This window comes from Harpegnathos saltator, unplaced genomic scaffold (assembly GCF_003227715.2).
Source record: "Harpegnathos saltator strain DR-91 unplaced genomic scaffold, Hsal_v8.6 scaffold15, whole genome shotgun sequence".
NCBI lineage: Eukaryota > Metazoa > Arthropoda > Insecta > Hymenoptera > Formicidae > Harpegnathos > Harpegnathos saltator.
The window spans coordinates 1,029,322-1,049,968 of record NW_020229928.1 but is presented as its reverse complement, the minus strand read 5'-3'; the positions used below and the strand labels follow the sequence as shown (position 1 = coordinate 1,049,968).

At 37.1% G+C, this 20,647-nt stretch overlaps 2 protein-coding genes across 6 annotated transcripts; both read left to right on the top strand.

Moving 5' to 3' along the window:
• The first annotated feature begins 474 nt into the window (after positions 1 to 474).
• Positions 475 to 13,888, top strand: LOC105189468 (cGMP-dependent protein kinase 1). Of its 5 annotated transcripts, none has more exons than XM_025296630.1 (14): positions 475 to 1,189; positions 8,766 to 8,920; positions 8,992 to 9,063; positions 9,415 to 9,671; positions 9,756 to 9,898; positions 10,010 to 10,147; positions 10,356 to 10,534; positions 10,648 to 10,895; positions 11,385 to 11,708; positions 11,799 to 12,030; positions 12,161 to 12,267; positions 12,368 to 12,607; positions 12,834 to 12,900; positions 13,043 to 13,888. In XM_025296630.1, exons 2-14 carry the CDS (start codon positions 8,810 to 8,812, stop codon positions 13,136 to 13,138), a joined length of 2,214 nt encoding a protein of 737 aa, XP_025152415.1. In that variant the 5' UTR covers positions 475 to 1,189; positions 8,766 to 8,809; the 3' UTR covers positions 13,139 to 13,888. The 5 variants fall into 5 exon arrangements, with proteins under 5 accessions (XP_025152415.1, XP_011149873.1, XP_011149876.1 ...); XM_011151571.3 differs by having other exon boundaries at positions 476 to 1,189; positions 8,766 to 8,923; XM_011151574.3 differs by lacking the exon at positions 475 to 1,189 and adding an exon at positions 3,081 to 3,679 and having other exon boundaries at positions 8,766 to 8,923.
• Positions 13,889 to 14,479: 591 nt separating this feature from the next.
• LOC105189467 (cGMP-dependent protein kinase, isozyme 1) lies at positions 14,480 to 19,358 on the top strand. Its single transcript, XM_011151568.2, has 12 exons — positions 14,480 to 14,538; positions 14,638 to 14,843; positions 15,182 to 15,324; positions 15,482 to 15,619; positions 15,813 to 15,982; positions 16,124 to 16,368; positions 16,587 to 16,898; positions 17,507 to 17,738; positions 17,957 to 18,063; positions 18,160 to 18,399; positions 18,611 to 18,677; positions 19,120 to 19,358. The coding sequence occupies exons 2-12, from the start codon at positions 14,656 to 14,658 to the stop codon at positions 19,213 to 19,215; spliced, it is 1,938 nt and encodes a 645-aa protein (XP_011149870.1). The 5' UTR covers positions 14,480 to 14,538; positions 14,638 to 14,655; the 3' UTR covers positions 19,216 to 19,358.
• The last annotated feature ends 1,289 nt before the right edge of the window (positions 19,359 to 20,647 follow it).

Sequence of the window (20,647 nt, the reverse complement as noted above, 5' to 3'; positions counted from 1 at the left end):
TGTATCTGCAGCTAAACTTTTTTTGAAACTCTTTTTCAGCTTTCTTTGCATTCGATTAATATGATAATATAAAAATTGACATATCTTTCTGAAAGATATGACGTAGCTGGCAATAATTTCTTGATAATAATTTTCTACATATCGCTTGTTTAGCCTCTTTATAATAATTAGTAAAAAATGCAGCATGACATTAAGAAAATTATGTGTAAGTTATATACAAAAGACCACGTGGAATCGAATGAGAAATAATCAAGTACAAAGAAAATAAAGAAAACGAATAAAATTAAGCACTATTAAGTATGTAAGTGCAATGAACAATTGCGATGAAATATCAACGCAGACGAAGATAAAATCAAATCATGAGTTAATTTGAATCACATATTAAATTAAATTAATCCTACGCGTTCGCGCACGCGCGCATCCAGTCTGAAGAAGCGTATAGTCCAGCCGTTACCGTAAACACACCACGCCGCCCGAAGTTATATCGCGCGGATAAGCAAGTGCCAAACGATAATAATTAACAATACCCCCACATCGTCGGCCGCGTCTACTACCGTGGAAAACGCAAGCGTACTTTCTGTTAGTGGCACAGGGACCGACCTGTCGATAGCACCGTCTGGGCCGGTTATCAGTCATTTTCGACGTCGGATCGGAGATCAGTGTGGCCGAGACGATAAGCCTGCTGATACACGTGGAATTCAACGTCGAAAGTGGGAGCACGCATTAAAGTTCTTATTGACACGATCGTCACGTCGACTTTTTTCGTCGCGCAGGAAAATTACTGCTCTCGTCGACGGACAGACACGGTGAACCGATGACAATGAAGGCTACCGATACGATGTAAATTCGTGAAGGAAAAAGAAAAGGAAAAAAAAACGACAAAGGAGATAAGTTGGCGATACGGTGAATAAGCAAAATCGCGATAATTATTAGTGAGATTTCAACGCAGTGGTAAACTCGATCTGTCCGACAATCTGTTTCGACATTTCGGTGAATCAACGACGAGCCAAATTCGAAGGAAATCATATTTTTGGAACACCTCGGAACAAGAGCGTTAATGACACAGATGTGTTTGTAAACGTGTTTTGCGAACGCGTTTCCGGAGCGAAACGTCAGCGCGAGATCGCGGCGATAATTCGCGGCGTAACAAATTGTGAACGAGGTGCCTCGAGATCGTAAAGTTCGAGAGGTGAGTGTTTCCAATGAATTAACTAGGCGCGCGTGTTATCACGCTCGCGCTCGCACTCGAAAGACTTGGCTTAGTTCGCGCGAGCAAGTTTTTACATGGAAAGTGGAGTTTTTACAGGAAGTGCGATTTCGAGAATGCCATCGGGGGTATAAAAGGCTCGATCGGATCGATATCGCGATATCTTGGCAATTTCCATATTATACGGGGCTCGCTGTGAAACGCTGCGGTACTTTAAAATGTTAATAACTCCTGTGTTTTCCGATTATCAGGACTTGACAATTGAGAGATCAAATTTTTTTTTTTAAAGAACTAAGACATTTCGAGAGAACTTCAATATCCATAAATTATTTTACAATTTTCAAGTTATTATCAAAATTTAAGGAATACAAACTATGATATACTATTTTTACAAGCAATTATTCCGGTGCAATTTACAAAAAGAGAAATTATTCCTCTAAAAAATAATATTCTCTACAAATTGGATACGAAAAATAATAAAGCGCACATGTAGGAGTTTCACATTGACATTGTTGAGTGAGGACGTGTCATATCTTTTCATTTATCATAGTTCGCCATTATCAACCGTTATTATCATTAGCCAATTGTCACAAATTCACATATTAAAGGCAAGTAATACAGATTTCAAATTCCTGAAAGCGGAAATTTTAACCCGCTGTTTTCCAGACGATCAAAGAGACACCGCAGCGAGTATGATAATCGCTCTTTATCCGATTAGATATCGCGTACGTGAGACTCACATGGTCGTAAGTAGTACATATTCAAATCGAAGTGAGTCACTAGGCGGTTGTGTTACCTAATGACACTGGTAAAAAAGATGTCCAATGATAAGAAAGGAAGGACATATGGTAGCGCTCGCTTCATTGAGTCAAAGCACGTGGGCAGCTAACGAGCAGAATTTTTCAAATTAATTAACGATATAATCAGGAAAATTAGGTACACAGTCGGATAAATCATCGTCAGTGCAAAAAGAATATCAGATCTAGTGTCGCGGGGACGATGGAGATCTCAAGCCGCGCTTGAGATTTGACTGTCTCAATTGATCATTGTCGAGCAACCGGCAATTGTCTAACAAAAATCAAATTACATATGAACGAAGAACACGATATCAAGACATCGGGCCCATAATGCAAGTTTATCGTTTCAAAGATAAGAAATCGACAAATGTCGTTATAAAGATCAGACAGCCGTCGATAATCCACACAAGCTAATAGACTCAGAAAATTCCTTCTAAGACCAACAAGAATTAATCTATGTTTGACTCTCCGCAAGCCGTTCCAAGAAACGAAATATTCTCGAGTATTTGACGGTATTAAAAATTGCGGAAAAATTTCGCATAAGATCAGAAAAGACGGGAACAAAGATTGAAAGATGTTCTTATACACGCCTAACGAACGAATAATTTGCAATATTACACTATTACTGTAATTTCACTCTCTTTTGCATGTCGAAGCATCATTGGAGCGGAGGTTGAGTCATTTAGGAGTTTGATCACGACTTCATTCGTTTGCGAATTAGACACCCTGCTGAATTAGCAAAATCTTTTTACAGCAGTAAAGCAAGAAAGAATAAAAGGGAAAGAGAGAGAGAGAGAGAGAGAGAGAGAGAGAGAGAGAGAGAAAGGTAGAAGTAAATATTCAAAAATTTTGATAAATTCTCACATAAAATTAACAATACCGATTATAAATCAACGCGAAGAAAAAAAAATATTTCACATACGAATATATATATATTTTTTAAACAAAAATTCGATAATTCTTGATTTTAACCCTGGCATATTTATTCGCGATGAATATGCTTATTTTGAAGATAAGGAGAGACAAGTAAAGAAAAGTAGAAACCAAGATAAAACGGTCGTTTGTCATTTCTCTTTGTCTTTTCTTGTTTTACTTTTACCACGTATTGTACAACACAAAATAAATAGCCGAATAAACAGCAATAAACAGCCAAATAAACAGATATTAATATTGTAAAGGCAAAAGGGATGAGGAAAAAACGCGGTATATTTTCCCGGGAATTGTAGCACGTGTGTCCGACGAGGAACACGAAGGTGGCCTTATTAATGGAAAGAGAATAGACTCATTAGATAAGATGCCCGCCGTACATATACCTGCCTGTTGACACTGCGTCGTCCTGTTATCGGCTAGATAAGATTTCTGCGTCTTTGTCGAACTTGAGGCATCAGTCGAATGCGCGAATTCGTGCGGTGCAGCTCCGTTTTTCGCTGTGGTCGGACAAAAAGAAAGAGAAAGAGAAAGAGGAGAGAGAGAGAGAGAGAGAGAGAGAGAGAAAGAGAGAGAGAGAAACTGAGATCCGCGATTTCGCATTTTTCATCGTCCATCGCGAACGAAAAATACGCCGCGAGAGAGACATTCCTGGAGAAACTCCGTGTCGCCCGTATTTTCATATCCACCGTCATTCGGCGCGGGATTTCGTATCCACCCTGAAGCTTTTCAGACTTCAACCTGAAGGGTGAGTCCCGGCGAGAACGAAGCGACCGAGTTGCGTCGATCTTCAACGAGTTGAGCGTGATACTTGGCGAGCGATGCTCGGCATGTTTCTTTCGGCTCCATGCGATTGATTATCTAATCGATCCGTGGAAACTGCGATTCGTAGCCAGATACTGGTGCTGATAAATTCCATAATCGCTTGCATTCCGATGCCGATAATGGGCAGGCGACCGAGGCGATAAGGTTCTTTTCGTTTCGCGATCGGCGTCATTGCAAAATTGTAAATACTTGACTATTAAGTAATACAATTGTACAATTACACGCGATATAACACGAGGCTCTCCTGCAGAAATATATACATTTTGTATCATTATTAACAAAGTACTTGCTAAATGAATTCTGGATTTTGTTCTTTCTGTGTGACAGTCTTCATACAAATTTATTCGCTGTTGACGCTTATTCATTTTTCTTCGAGCTTGACATGGAACTTAATTGTAATTTTATCGTCTCGTTTTGCTCGCACTTCTGCACGCAAATAATATGATAGAGCTAGAGGCAGATGGAAAATAAGACGATACGACAAAGTAGCTGAAAGTTCGAACAGCTAAAATACAACATGAAGAATTAGCTATCCTTCGGGAGAGAACGTACGACGCGAAAATCGTGTCACCTCAAGAGAATTAATTACAGCCGCGTATACGTATACGGATGAGAGGAGTTAATTAACCTGCGCGCGGTTGTCGATACAGTTGATTAAACTTGCGCCTGTATTAAAGAGGCGCCTATGTGACCGGCGTTACAAAACAATATTGCCTTAATTGTTCGCGGCTCCGAATGTATGCGCAGACCTCTCCGCAAATATCGATAAAACGTCGGACAGCGCTTAACGCGCAGCGTTAATTGGCCGCTGCATTAAGCACTTATATATAGGTCGATATTATTATTGCGTAACGTTACGAAATGTGTGCGACAATGTAGGAAAGATATCACTATGTGATGCGCGGTGACGAGGCTGAATACATGATCGAGAAGCGTAATTAATCTTGCTGAGAACTCACTCGACGTCTTAATCAAGAAACACGTCAAACTATGGATGTGTGTTTATTCAACGAGAAATTATCCCAACATTTACAACATTAATTCGATATTGGCATTGCAAACGACAGAATATGATAAATAGAGGAAATGAGAGAAAAAACGAAGAGCCTAAAAGAAGCAGGGAAAACAAGAAAAAATAAAACAATCAGAAAGAAGCAAGAAGATCATATTTAAAAACAAGCGAAAGTAAATTTTTTCAATCCAGTAACGTCCCATGAAAAAAGAACTCACGTATGCGGAATACTCATTAGCCGAAATACAAAGGTTATTTATAATTACACAAATACTATTAATATCCATTTGTGAACGTTCTGACATGTCAACACAACCGATAAAATTATAGAAAAGTTCTTACACAAAAGTGAAGGAGAACAGATAAAATTCTTGTACTTTCCGAAAAATCAATAACTCGAAATTATATAAGATGGAATGATAGATATATCGGCAATCGGAATATATGATAAGTAATTATTTCACCATAAGATAAATAGTTAATCTGAAATATCGATCTTGAACACGCTGTACAGATGTACGATCATTACGATAAGGCGACCAAAGTATATTTAACATCAATCTAATAAATGCAACTAATAAGCGATATAATCAATTTCAATCAAGCGGCAAATAAATTTTTGAGTATTCGCACATTTAAAGGTGTGAAAGTGAAGATATTTAAAGACATGCTGAATGAATACAACTATTAGGTGCATAAACAATTATCGCTTACATATGATTATTAAATAATGCAAATGAGAGTTAAATATTTATTATAATATTTGTTCCAAGTATGAACTGTGAAGAAAGATCTCGAGACATAATCGTAATGTTTATCTGGGGTAGTGTTGAAGTGTCAATCGAGACACATCGAAAAGATCGGATCGTTGCGAAGAGAAGGAGACATTTTCCGGAAAAACGAGTCGAACTAAAGCTTGTCAAAAAGTACGAAGTCAAGAGCAAGTGCTCGAGACACTAAGACACCGCATATAAATCTCTTCAACGATTAGTATCTCACAATCGGGACCATTATCGTCCGCAAACAGTACCGTCGAGCGTCTTGAAGAGGCATAATCATCGCTCGACAATATTTTAATGTTCAGCAAAGCCCATGAAAATCATTATCATTTATCCAACCGCGGCGGCTGGTAACCCAGTTTTCTGTCTGTAAATCGACACCGAGAGCATTGTGCAACAGAAATTACGTTATTATTATTACGTTCTCTCGCTTCTCATTTCCACGCCACGCGATCTCGAAATTATGTAAAAAAAAACGAACGAAAAAAGGCAGTCAAGTTGAGCAGAGCCGAGTCAAACGGCAAAGCGGCGAGTGTCGCGATATGTTGCTTATCATTGTGTCACACAACGTATTGTGTCGTTGGATCGTGTTTCACATCGAGACACACGCATTGAACCGCCTGCTATTATTGCCCGAGACTCATTTTAATTACGGCCCGCTAATGAGTCATCGTCATCGCGTTCAGGAACCGGAAATGTCATTTTGCGAGGACACAGAGCGTATGGATGCGGATGCGTGTAATCGTCGACGCACATTTTCGTTTTCCTCGACTTCTCGCGCATTTTCCTCGTACGCATAGCATGACGGTGGAATACAATTTCACCGTAACGCACAAGTGCGTGAAGACTCTAATATACTTGTTGATCATGTTCTAACAAACCTTCTGTTGGCTACACCGCTATTTGATACGTTGAAAATTATCGCACAAAATATTTAATACTAAATTCCTAAAGTTCTTTTTCTCTCTGTCTCTCTCTCTCTCTCTCTCTCTCTCTCTCTCTCTCTCTCTCTCTCATTTTCTCTTTCTCTTTTTCTCTCTTTCTACCACTTTCTTCTCTATAAAAATGTTACTTTTTGATATTTTACATCTCACATTATATTACGTAAAAATTGTGTAATTGAGACGCAATATCGGAAACATCAAGCTATTATGTCTAAATACGACAGGAAATATGATGTTTCCCGCGCAAGTAATTAACAACATTATTATATCATTTTGTTAACCATAGTTATATAATTTATGTAATGCGCAGTATGCACAATATGGACTTCTCTCTCGTAGCGGTTTCAAACCTTATTGTCAGTCTTGCTGAAACGGAAAAGTGATAAAATTATCAAATTGTAATAAATGTTTGCGAATTCTTCTAAAATGACATCGTAAAAACTTTCTCGTGGAAAGTAATTGTCTGTTAATTAGAGCGCACGAAGTTTATACTCATGTAACGAATGCATATACTTGGCGAACACGCTATAATTAACGTTTGGGCAATCGTCTACCTGCAGGTTTAATCAAATATCATTATCATCGTCCCGATATAGTGCGTACAATCCGATACGAGCCGACCTTGCGTCTCATAACGAGGCCATGCATCATTTGAAGCGATGCTTTGCATTGAGATACGCGTCGCCAGACACTTTCATAACTGAAAAATTCGTGACAATATTTTTGTAATAATATTTTGATGTTAATATACCGAAAAATTCCTTCTCACATTCTTTCTCAAAACGTGACGCAATTTTACTTTAGGCGTATCTAAAAAATATTGTCATAAGGATTTTGCGTTATAAATAATTGCCAATAAACATATCGATGCTTAATCTTGGTCGAGCACAATACTCGAGAGAAAATTAGAGGAAAAATAGATACTATGTGTACACATACATACACACACACACACATACACACACGTGTATCTTGTGAAAAGAGATTCCAATAAAACGAGTAAACCGCTGCATCGTGACAAAATCAACAATAACGTGACGGCATGGCGCGTGGTCTGGATTATCGACGTGCTTCAAGATACGCAGACCTTGTCGCGTATTTTTTCTGGAAGAGAACAACAGCTCACAATTGTTTCGTACACATATACAAGGTGAACTGTTTTTTACATGTTGAAAGTAAATATATTTGGAAATTAAAGCTAATAAAATAATTTCATTCGCAGAATGACTGTTGCGAAACACTGAGAAGTCAGAGTCAAAAATCAAAAACATCACAAAAATCGGCAAAAGTGTAGCATGAATATAAAATAAATATAGAAAAAGAATATATATATCATAAAAATAAGATGTATCAGCTTGTTTGTAATATTCTTGAAACATTATAAAGCCTTCGGCGCATCATTTGAGTGCGACCTTAGAAGAAAACGAACGTGTAGCCGCTTGAAATGGAAATCTTGACAAAGAGGAAAGGATGGTCGGAGAGTCGAGAATATTCTCATCGTGAGCATGTGCTAATGTATTGTGACGTCAAGACGCAATATATCTCGTGCACCAAACACCATTAGCATAAGCATGTGACTGGTGTGGAAGCGATCTTGCGGCTGCTTGCACCGCGACCGAGCGATCACGTGCAAGTTGTGTGCCACGAAAAATGACACAGTCTAGCTTAAGACGAAGAGTCGCGAAGTAAGACGACTAAATTGACGTAGTCGACGTCGAAGTCGAAGTCGTAAATGATCTTCGTGCGAATCTTAGTCGAGATTATCGGTTGAAAGTACCGCCATGAGGAAGAAAACGCGACGCGACCAGTGAGTGAGCGAAAGTGATCGACCAGATCGTGTCTCACCCGACCTAATTAAAAATTCTTTTAAGATACGAGATCGTTATTTGTAAGATATACTAAGAATCCCCGCTGTGAATAATGCCGTGCGTGACACATCAAATATCGCGCGAGATTAAATCATTTGCTCCGTAAAGATCGCTCGATGATAAAGCTCAGATTTTCAATTAAAAATAATAAAAAAAGAATTTGTTCTCGGTTATTATTCTCGGTAATTAAGGCATAAATGGAACACGTCGATTGATAAGTTTCTGCTCAAACCTTGTTAGGTATTATGTAAGAAACTTTTGTACCTTAATGAGTAACATTTAAAATGTAGAAATAAAAGAAAAGTTATGTAGAAACTTCGCAGTTAATGGCATCGGCTGCGGATTTTCTAATTCTTGGTTTCTACTTTGCTAAAAACGAATATTGAAAATTCTGTATTCTTTGCAGGTGTCAAAAGAATTTGTTTTGGGCATGCGTTGGATGAAGATAACATGAGGTTCTCGTGCTTCCCGAGGGCTGCCAACATCCTCGGGAAGAAGGGTAGCATTAATCTTACCCCTCTTCCGGGTAACGACGAGTCCAACAGCATCGGCAATTTAAGCGTAGTAAGTCCTGATTCTACGATCGCGTTCGAGCAGAAACTAACTTTTCTCTGCGTCTTCTCTTGTTGCAGAATGGAAGCACAAGGAATGCGATTATCGCTAGCTATAAGCAATCCGGCGAACCAGACTTGACGCACGGTGTTGTAAGTTTCTAGAAGTGTTCTCTATAAACGCTAAGTATTAAAAGGGCTATAATACTGAAATAAAATTTGATCGAGATTAAATTTTTTATAAGCTGAAAAGAAAAAAATTTGTCTAATTTTTGAAAAGTTAAAAAGAAGATTTACCAAGAAATAAAAGATCTTATTCACGGAACCAAAAGTATATTGATTTACATTTTATATTGCTAGATGTTTTTAATCTTGAACGATTGCCATTTTATCAGAACATTTGTAGCACTTTAAAGTGTTGATTTTAAAATAATTATAGACATCTGTAGATGTTCTAGCTTGAAATATTTTTCACGGTGTTTCTATTTCGGTTTCTGTTAATAGATACGTCCTTTGCCTGGTACAACGATTCAAAATGGCATCGGACCACTATTATTCACTTCTTCAAAGCCCAGAGCACCTCTACCGCCTCCAGATAATCACGTTAATAACCTCCATATACATCCAGTACAATCAGAACTAGAAGACGCAGTCAGAACAGAAAATGGTGAACAACTCGTGAGCAATCCGAGGGGTGGCGTTATTGGAAGGACACCGACGCCACCTTCAGCACCCACCCCCGTGTACGAGAAAGATGCCAGGTATGTGTGTATGATCAAAATACTAATAAGTATCATAAAGGAGTTGTATGTATCATATTTACTGTTTTCCCTTTCCATTCGCAGGAGCGCAAGGCAAATCAAACGAGCCATTCTAGAAAATGAATTTCTGGGTAACTTGGAAGAAAATCAAGTGGAGGCTCTCGTCTCTGCCATGTACCCCAAACAAATTCCCATTAGTACTCTAGTCATCCGAGAAGGAGACATAGGTGTGTTTTATCAATCATTAAGCAACACAGACGTTATGTAATATCATAGATAAGTGATGATTGATACATTTCATGATGACTTACACTCATGTCGTTGATTTACATTTACAGGTTCACATTTATATGTATCGGCAGAGGGAGAATTTGACATTTATGAAGGCAACAAGTTCCAGAGGAGCTTCGGACCAGGAGTGGCATTCGGAGAGATCGCTCTGTTGTACAACACAAAGAGGCTTCGATCCATCAGTGGTAAGCAAGAAAATGATCAGAGACTAAAGATCAAGAATATCTATTCGATGAACAGAGATGCAATATAATGAGAAGAATTGTTAAGTTAATGCTTCTGAAGAGCAATTTACGGTATTAATTAATCGACTAATTATAACTTTTCACGATATTGATTGTAATTACTAATAGACATTGCTTGTTGAACTATTTGTACGATATTACATTTCAGTGAAAAAAGGTGGAAAGGTATGGGTGCTCGACAGATCAGTATTTCTAACAGTAATGATGAGGACAGCTCAAGAACAGCTGGAAGGCAACATCCGCTTCCTCAAGCGAGTTTCTGTTCTCCAAAAACTGCCCGAACCAAAGGACCACGTCCTTGCGAAGATATCCGACCTCATAAGAGTGGTAAGAGCGAAAAGAAGAAACGTCAATCTCTCCCAATTACGTTCACGTAAAACATGGAAAAATTTCGCTTTTTATTTTATGGTGTACCATAATAAAATGACGTGTATTCACAGGAATTTTTCCCGGCTAGCGCCAGAATAGTACGGCAAGGCGAGAAGGGTGATAAGTTTTATATAATCAGCGGCGGCAACGTACGCATCACGAAGGACACCGAGTATGGAGGTGAAGAGGAACTGGTGGTTCTCGGCAAGGGACGATATTTTGGTGAAAAGGCTCTCTACGATGACGAAGGAGAGAACCGTCGGCATGCGAACGCAATCGCACTCGCACCTGGTGTCGAATGTCTGACATTGGATAGATCGTGAGTTTAATTTCTATAATCACTTCTATGATCACTAGAGTTTGGATTTGTCAAGATTCTTTTTGTTTTTTAATTAGAAAGTAAAACTGAAACGGAAGATCTGAAGAGCATAATTCTGAAAAGACTGTCTTATATAGACTTGAAGTGCTTAAATTACTTATAGTTTGCGTAAAACGCCACGGTGAAAATGTGCGTGTGTGTATTTTATAAATTTATATTCCTTAAAAATATTTCTGAAAGTCTAAAATCTATCTTAAATCTTGACTTAAATTTAAACGGCTTGCAAAGTCGAGAATTTCTTTTAGTATATCCAAGTTCGTTTCAAAATCCATCTTTTCTTGTTGGCAAAGAGGATATTCATTCGTTTCATTTATTGTATCTCATAATTCAACTCATCGATTAACAAAATTAATCGGCAAATGATAATTTTGAAATACTTTCTTATCCTATTGAAATGCAATGTTATAATTTGAGAAATGCAAATGCCAGGTCGTTCCTCAACTACCTAGGCAGTTTGGATGAAATCCGCAACAAGGACTGGCTGGCGGAATACGAGAAACAAAAACGTTCGTTGACTCCAAAGAAGTGGACCAACGAGTACGCGAACTTGACATTGGCTGATCTCGAAACAAGAGGAACCTTGGGAGTGGGTGGTTTCGGCCGAGTCGAGCTGGTCACGCTGAGATCCGATCCCGAGAAGAGCTTCGCACTGAAGAAACTCAAGAAGAAGGTCATGGTCGAGCAACAGCAACAGGAACATGTGCTGAACGAGAAGCACATTATGCAAGCATGTGATTCGGCGTTCGTATGCAAGTAAGTCGTCATGGAAACGTTTCACGACGAAGCTGGAGAGATCAGCTCTCCGAAATCAGAGCTCGCCTTCTTCACTTATCTGTTTCGCAGACTTTATCAGACTTACAAGGACAACAAATATGTCTATTTCCTGATGGAAGTGTGCCTCGGAGGAGACGTGTGGACAACCCTTCAAAGGAGGCGACATTTCGACGACGTCACCGCGCAATTCATGGTGGGATGCGTGGTGGAGGCTCTTGATCATCTTCACTCGCTAAATATCGTCTATCGAGATCTTAAACCGGAGAACCTTATGCTCGACACTCGCGGATACTTAAAGCTAGTGAGTGGTAACACGCGTCAACAATCAGTTCGGTCGCCAATTATAAGACAACTACAGCAAAGCTGATTAGATCAAGAATGCACAAAGAACTAACGATTGAAGATTTATAAAAAACGATTCTCTACAACAGGTGGACTTTGGCTTCAGTAAGAAGATCGGACCAGCCAAAACGTGGACGTTCGCCGGCACGCCGGAGTACGTAGCACCGGAAATTATTTTGAACAAAGGACACGACAGGTATGAGATCCTAACTCGTTCTTTCTTATACTCTCATTGCGTCTACCTAATTTATTTCCATAAATTTTTACGTTGCATTTATTCCGTGACTTTATAACAGGGCGGTGGATTACTGGGCCCTCGGCATCCTAACTCATGAATTACTCGTCGGCAAACCACCTTTCCGGGGTTCTGATCACATGACCACTTACAACAAGATCCTGAAAGGTATCGAGATGGTCGGCATACCGAGCATCGTCAACAAGAATGCTAATAATCTCATCAAGAAGCTACTTCGTTTGAGTCCTTCAGAACGATTGGGTTACCAACGAAACGGGATACAGGACATTCGCGATCACAAGTAAGTCCTCGGAAACTTATGACACAGATGATACGTAATTAATTAATATAATCAAAAAATATTCCGTAAATTCGTAAATACTAGAAAAATATTTTTTACGAGAACACTCTATAATATAACATAATATTCCGGAAGGTATTATTCGGCGTGTAAAACGTGAAAATTTTTAGCAGTAAAACATAATGTGGAATAATATAAATATAATTTTTGTTTTTCCTATTGACAGATGGTTTTCCAGTTTTAACTGGCAAGCTCTTCAAAGATTAGCTCTACCAGCTCCCATTGTACCTACTGTAAGTTCACATTTTATATTACAACTTGACGAAATCTCAAACTAAAGCTAATTGCTCGAGCAATGCTATCTTACGAAATAATTGTTACAATGATAAATTCCCCTTTTTCTATCGAAGATTCCTCTTATTCTAATTTTTTTAGGTACGAAATCAACTCGACACGCGAAACTTCGAAAGATACCCTCCTGATCGTGATATACCACCTGATGAATTTTCCGGCTGGGATATCAACTTCTGAAGATAAAACATGAACGTAACGGACTTCCCAACAAATGTCGTCTAAATGATAGATGTAAGAACAATGCGATCTTAAAGCAATTGTTGTTAAGAAATATGTTTGCTAACTATCAAGTGACAATTGCACCAATACAATTTCGAGATATAAGAATGAATAGATTTAATTATCTGTGTGAGTTATAGATTAACACGTTTGGTAGCAATTCGTGATTGCTAATTATCTCGCAAAGAATTCTCGCTTGACTGGCTTTGATTACAAAAACTTTTGTGTTATTCTTCTTTTATAAAACCGCTTTAAAGATAACATAACCATCGCGAATTATAATTATTATTGTTATTATTTAAGATGGCATCGCGCTTACTCCCACTAATAAGCGATACGCTAATTTTCTCGTGCGATCGGCTGTATTTTTAATGACCGACTAACTTGTAAGAAATAATTTGCTAAGGTATGAGAAATTATTATTTCTTTATAAGCAATCACTCTGAGATTTCGGTGTACCTTGATTAGAAGATATACGTACTTCTTCTAACGCGATACTTCATTGTCTTTGTGTAAAAAAAACCGATCTTACGTCGATATTACATTATGTATTATATCTCTCCCGATCGTAAAAAGGATTTAAGCCTCCGTAATCTAGACTTAAATTCCTCATTACAATGGTTTCATTGCATGAAGTATCGATACACATACACGTAGCTGAATAAGAAAATAACGTCACGCATTTTCAAATAAATAATTTGTTAACTACCAGCAGCGTATCGTATGAAACATTTTCTCTCTCTCTCTCTCCCCCTCTCTCCCTCTCGTTAACCTTAAGACAACATAAATTCTCTTGTCCACTGTAATTTCTCTATATAATTTTTATATCTCTTATATTTATTTATAACTCGGCACTTGTTTTTCTTATCTTTCTTATCTATCATAAAATTATTAAAAATGACATGTTAAATTTTTGACGAGAATATTTTTGTTCGAAATACTACAAAACTGCACTATCATTTTTTTCAATTTGCGTAAAATTACGCATATAACAATATTTCCTTTGAATCTCAACTTTCATTTTAGTGTTCACTATTGATTGTTCTTTTATCAAAAACGGATGTTATCTTGCGAAACTGTTGCTAACAATTTAATTAATTGTATGGAAATGGACATTTAACAATATGTCATACGATTTATCGCACGTTTTATTGAGTCATATTGCAATATTATCGATCTTATCAGATGATGGTATACAATGACAATGACGGAAACACTAGCCTTCATAAATTTCTGTCGCTATCCAGCGAAAAGATAAGATCTGCCAGCACTGCAATTGCATCGATCAATCAGTCAACTACTGATATCGCGTATAGCACAACGTAGAAACCTCATCGAGCCGAGCCAAGAGAAGCCAGGTGAATTTTCACGATTTCTAAAACTTAACTATTTACGTAATAACGTAATTTAAAGTTCGAATATATAAGAAAGTAATAAAAATGAAATTCTTATTGCAGACGACTGTATTATGCAAAATGCATATTCTCTGTCTGCGAAAGACCTTTCGTGCCACAGCCAATTTCGCGCGATTTAAGAGGAATCAAATTTCTCGCCATGACAGCGATCAATTTTATCGAATGTTGACTCACCAGCGCAAACGAGGTGTTCTGGGTGAGATCAATGTCTCGCTAAACGAAATCCCGCGCTTCGCAAAGGACCCAGAGTATTTACCCAATTTACCACTTTACCGCTTACCGCTACAAGAACTTGAGACGGTTAACTCTGTAATTTAAAAAATTTTTATCAAGTTAAACTAATTTTTCTAAACTCTAAAGATATTTTTGTAAGAATTTTTGTCTGTTGGGAATTTGGCACAAAATTTAATCTGAGAATACAAAAAATACTAATAAATGTAAACATAATCATTTTCAGACTTTTCATACATTTACATGATTTGAAAAATTCAATTTATCTTAATTTTCTCAAGTCTTGTAAAAAGAGGATTATATCGCCGTTGAACTCTTTGAATAAAACTCTCATTTTCTACTATGAACTTTGTAGAACGCGAGACCGAATCAAAGCCGCTATTCGAGACAACAAATTTCTAGGAGACCTCGACGAGTCCCGTATCGAGGAGATCATTTCAGCCATGTATCCAAAATCTGTCAAAGGGCAGACGCGACTCATTCATCAGGATGAAATAGGCAAGCGATAACTAATCCAAAGAGATTACGATAGAGTCGATGTATTGTATTACGTGTGATATTGATACTTGATATGAGTATTTATTCACGACGAACATGACTAATCACTGAGCAACTAATAAAACAACTAAGCTATATACTTCGACGATATTTTCAGGATCTCATTTGTACGTCTCGGAGAAAGGAAACTTCGAAATATACGTAGACAATACATTCTATGGAAACTTCGGACCCGGAGTTGCTTTCGGGGAGCTGGCGTTGTTATACAACACGAAAAGATTGAGCTCCATCGACGGTAATGGCATTATTAAGTGATAAGTTAATTAATCATCTTCTTCAATCACCGTAATTTTCGTTAAGCAACCGATCCACGCTTTCTCATGTTTTCAGAGATTCAAGGATGAAACTGTATATAATTATAACATCTAACATATTACTCTCTCGCGAACGCTATTACGGCACTTTACATGGACAATATTTGATTGCAGTGCAAACGGATGGCAAGGTCTGGGTCTTAGACCGGAAAATCTTCCTTGCTATAATGCAGCGGACCGATGAAGAGTGTACGCAGTACAATCTACAAGTTCTCCGCCGTATCTCCGTGCTACGAACGCTACCCGAGGAAGTTCTCGCGAAGATGTCCGATTTAATAGTTGTGGTACGTATGCTGTATACACATCGTATGCAATTTGTCCTTCCTTTAGTTACGATTTTTCGAACGTTTCCCTAACAAAGACGTTACGACGCAACCACATTATTCTTTTCGAATAAAAAAGATCGATGAATGTTATTACGTCAGGAATTTTATTCCTCTCATTCGTACATCATACGTGAAGGAGATCCGGGAGATAAGTTCTTCATAATAAACGGCGGCAACGTTAGGATCACGAAGACCAACTCATACGGCATAGAGGAGGAAATGACGGTGCTGGATAAGGGAGATTACTTCGGTGAGAAAGCATTGTATGACAATGGCGATACTAAACGACAAGCGAATGCTATCGCTTTACCACCTGGTACCGAATGTTACACGATCGACAGACAGTACGTCACATCACACTCATATCTCAATTCTTACGCTTTACTTCCGAATGCTATACGGCGATTTTCTACCTACGATTCATTTTAATAAATTTAATGATTAATGAGTTTAATTACTTCATGATTTTAATCAATCTAATTCAATCTTCAATCAATTGTCAATCAAAGAAGATAGAAAAGAAATTATGAAGAAATGCATTTTGTCACTCGATTGATTCGAGGTCTTTTCTGGACTACCTCGGCGGATTGGAATCAATTCGCAACAAGAACTGGCAAGTCTATCGACGACCAACGATCGCCGATGTCTGGGACATTATGTTTCGCGATTTGTCGTTATCGGATTTAGAGGTCATCGGGACTATAGGCGCCGGTGGTTACGGCAGAGTCGAATTGGTCACTGTCAACTCAATACCCAACATCAGCTACGCCAGAAAAAAAGTGCGAAAGAACATGATAACAATCAGAGGATACCAGAAACTAATTTACAACGAGAAGCAAAATCTAAGACTGTGTACCTCGCCTTTTATCTGCAAGTGAGTAGAATTTATCTTCTACACCACATTAGCTCTATTACTTTTCCTTCCATTTCTTTCATAGAATCATCTGGCAAATTATGTTGCGTGTTAATTTGCAGTTTAATTCACGATTATATTTATTAATTTCAAATATTAAAAATATTAAAAATTATTCTACCTAGATTTTGGTAATTTGATACATTGCTAATTTCTGGTATCTACACAGAGAGAACGATTTAGTTGAATCTATCAAATGCTTATTTGGAATAGTCCAAATAAATTTTTTGATTGATCGAACAAAGTTTTGTTTGACGCAACAAAAACATTTCGTCGGAACTAAGCTGCAACAAAATATTTTTGTTGCGTCAAACAAAACTTCGTTCGATCAATCAAAAAATTTATTTGAACTATTCCAAATAAGCATTTGTTAAATTCAATTAAATCGTTCTCTCTGTGCATTTGCTGATATGCTCTGATGTTTAATTCTCTAATACTAATTTCTGTTCTAGTTTCATTCCACCTTGATTCTAATAACATTTTACTCGAAATCGTTCCACTAATTTTTTAACATTTTAAAATGTTTAAACAAAGGAATATTTCATTCGCCCTTAACTTTTGCTTTACAGATTACATAGGACGTTCAAGGACAACAGATATCTCTATTTCCTAATGGAAGCATGTCTGGGCGGTGATTTACGAACAGCTCTGTATAGAAAAGGTCGATTCGACAATTCCACCGCTCAGTTTATCGTCGCTTGCGTTGTAGAAGCGCTTGACCACCTTCACACACTTGGTATCGTTTATAGAGATTTGAAACCCGAGAACATCTTGATTGCTAATAACGGCTACATTAAACTAGTACGTTCAAATGTATGTTATATGAAAATGTTGATGTTAATCGTAACATAATTAATTCTCTTGAGCTCATTGATCGCCCGTGCAATTACTAATTTTAGTACTAACAATATGCGATTCAAATAATTGTATTAGAAGTAAGAAATGTGTTTTATAATAATATGTTGCAAATGTGTACAATATGTACAATGAGATTAAAAATGACACAACTTTTATGGCAGACTGATCTTGGCTCCAGCAAGATAATAGGTGTTTACAAGACAACGACTTTCGTGGGAACTCCTGAATATCTAGCGCCGGAAATTATTCAAGTTAAGGGATATAACAGGTAAACCTTTAAAATCTATTTTTATCATATATCGATAAAATGATTCGAAATGATTTACATATCATAATTAACATTTTTTTACTTTCACTTTCAAAGAGCTGTAGATTATTGGGCCTTGGGAGTTTTGGTATACGAACTACTTCTTGGCAGAACGCCCTTCCAAGACGCGAACGACTTAGAAATATGTGAGAAAATTCTAAAAGGCTTCGACGATATTCGTTTACCAAGTGTAGTAAAAAGCACTGCAAAAAATTTCATCCAACGTCTTCTACAATTCGACCCCACAAAGAGACTCGGTTATTTGCGAAACGGTGCCATGGATGTGCGAAATCACAAGTAAGTATTGTTTTTACAAGACAAACATGCAAAAATCAATAAAAGTTTGGGACCCTATCACAATCACATGTAAAATCGCGATTTTTATCGACTTTACTCATTTTATTATTTTGATGAAATTTGCATTGCTGAGAGTAGATCTTTCAAATTTCTATTGCAATCTTAACAATTCCTAATAAATTAATCACTATTATGATAATTGCTTTTTCAGATGGTTCAGCAATTTTGACTGGCAAGCACTGCAAAATCAGACAATGTCTGCTGCTATAGTGCCATCGGTGAGTAAGTTTATTTTATCTATAATTGTCAAGTTGTACAGTATACTCATCGTAATAGTTAATACTAATATTAATAGATAAATATCGATAAATTTTACTAGGAAATATATGTTTCTATAAAAAAAATCTAAAGATATTTTAGCTAAATTAACTCATTTTTGTTTAAAACAACATCATATTCGTCTCTTATTAAAGAAAAAAACATATAGCTTTTCTCATAAAACTTAAAAAAGATTTTAAGAAATTTAAATGATCGGTGAGTATCCTATATATGAAACTATTGTTTCTTAATAATTCCAACAAGTGGTAAAAAATGGAATTTATTTGTATATCTACATATAGAGACGATATATTGTATATATATTATATCATTTATAATCAATAAGATTGTATGTTCTGATGCGAAAAAAACTAAATTGTGTATATTTTGTTAACTTTTCAGATAAAAAATCATCTGGATATAAAGAATTTTGATAGATATCCTCCAGACCGTGAACCTGTATTGAATGATTTTTCTGACTGGGATACTAACTTTTAATCATAAAAAATTGAATATATATTAATAGAATAAGCCTAATGGAAGCCTGGTGCTTTAAAATGTAATATATTTAAAATGTAGTATATTTACAATTATGTTAAGTATCTGTAAAAAATATTAATCCCTATTTTCTGACTACACATTCAGAGCCAAGTGCAGTTGCTTGGGATTTTCATTCAAAGCTCGTATATTATATGTAAATTTAATGTTATTTCAACTTGAAAATTTAAATTCTTAGTATCTAGCGCTGAATGTGTTAAATGTGTATTTTTTCAATAATCCGCAAGTTGATTTTGCTATGATTGTAAACAAATCTTATATTTTATGTTTCATACTATCTCATAGCTGCTATATATTTTTTTGCATTTTGTATTTATCATGCATGTGCATCAACATATTTAAATAATAATAATACGCAATTACGATGATTTTCGTTACGCATTAGTATTACGATTATATTGCAGCATTGATGAGGCATCGATGATATTAATACCATTGTGCTACCATCTAACGGACACTTATGACAACTTACCGTGTAAGAATTGCGCACCAAACTGCCGCCAAACAACTTTTGCGCTTATGTGTTTCCACACATTTTATGTGCACACGACTCTTTACATCGACTATTATTTCGAACGCCCTTTTTTTCTATACACAAGAAAATTTTTGCAGAACCGTTTTATATGGATTAAAATTCATGAAGTGTCCATACGATACGCAAAAATCGCAGGCGTGTCGTTTGGCGACAAATCTCTTCTGCTTTGTTAACATTTACTGATTTTTCCTTATATGGCCAAAAAAACGCAGAAAACAATGTTCGCTTAGCGCTCCCAATAATATCTCACACACACGAGCTTCTCTTTCAACGTGTCGACATCGCAAAAATGCAAACGGTCTTTGAGCCGCCATTACGCTCTAACGCTCGATATTCTGGCTGCGTTCCGATATTCACTGCCACAGAGGCTGTATTCCGTTACCCGCATATCGACAGTTGTCGGTGTCGTTAGCGGTTTTTCATTGCGCAAGTTTCTCATATAACAAAATACTGCTAACGACACCGACAACTATCGGTACGCGGGTACGGAATATACAACCCTAGCACTGAAATCTATCTATAGGTGACACAAACTATATATTTTGTCTCTGTTCGACACTGCCGACTGACTATTTCGCGAAATGTTCATTTTCGGTAGCTATTCGATAATACTTTATATATACATGGGGTACTTACATACTTCCAAAGCTCCTGACAATGATTCAGATGTGACATTCATCTACGACCAGTCGAAATCGCCAAAAATACGGAGCAGCATCTCGATTCTGTACCGTCGCGTCCCGATCCTCTTGAAAAATGAACGTTGCAACGATTAAGTTTCTCGAAAGTTCGAGCGCGCGCAACTTCACTCGATACTTTTAGGAACATATTCTCTTC

Bases quoted from the DNA above. Each gene is read 5' to 3' on its own strand.
- LOC105189468 (XM_011151571.3), top strand. From the start codon at position 8,810: ATGAGGTTCTCGTGCTTCCCGAGGGCTGCCAACATCCTCGGGAAGAAG. The intron at 9,899-10,009 runs GTGTGTTTTATC...TTACATTTACAG, and splicing joins CATCCGAGAAGGAGACATAG to GTTCACATTTATATGTATCG. The intron at 12,901-13,042 runs GTAAGTTCACAT...TAATTTTTTTAG, and splicing joins CAGCTCCCATTGTACCTACT to GTACGAAATCAACTCGACAC.
- LOC105189467 (XM_011151568.2), top strand. From the start codon at position 14,656: ATGCATATTCTCTGTCTGCGAAAGACCTTTCGTGCCACAGCCAATTTC. The intron at 16,899-17,506 runs GTGAGTAGAATT...TTTGCTTTACAG, and splicing joins ACCTCGCCTTTTATCTGCAA to ATTACATAGGACGTTCAAGG. The intron at 18,678-19,119 runs GTGAGTAAGTTT...TTAACTTTTCAG, and splicing joins CTGCTGCTATAGTGCCATCG to ATAAAAAATCATCTGGATAT.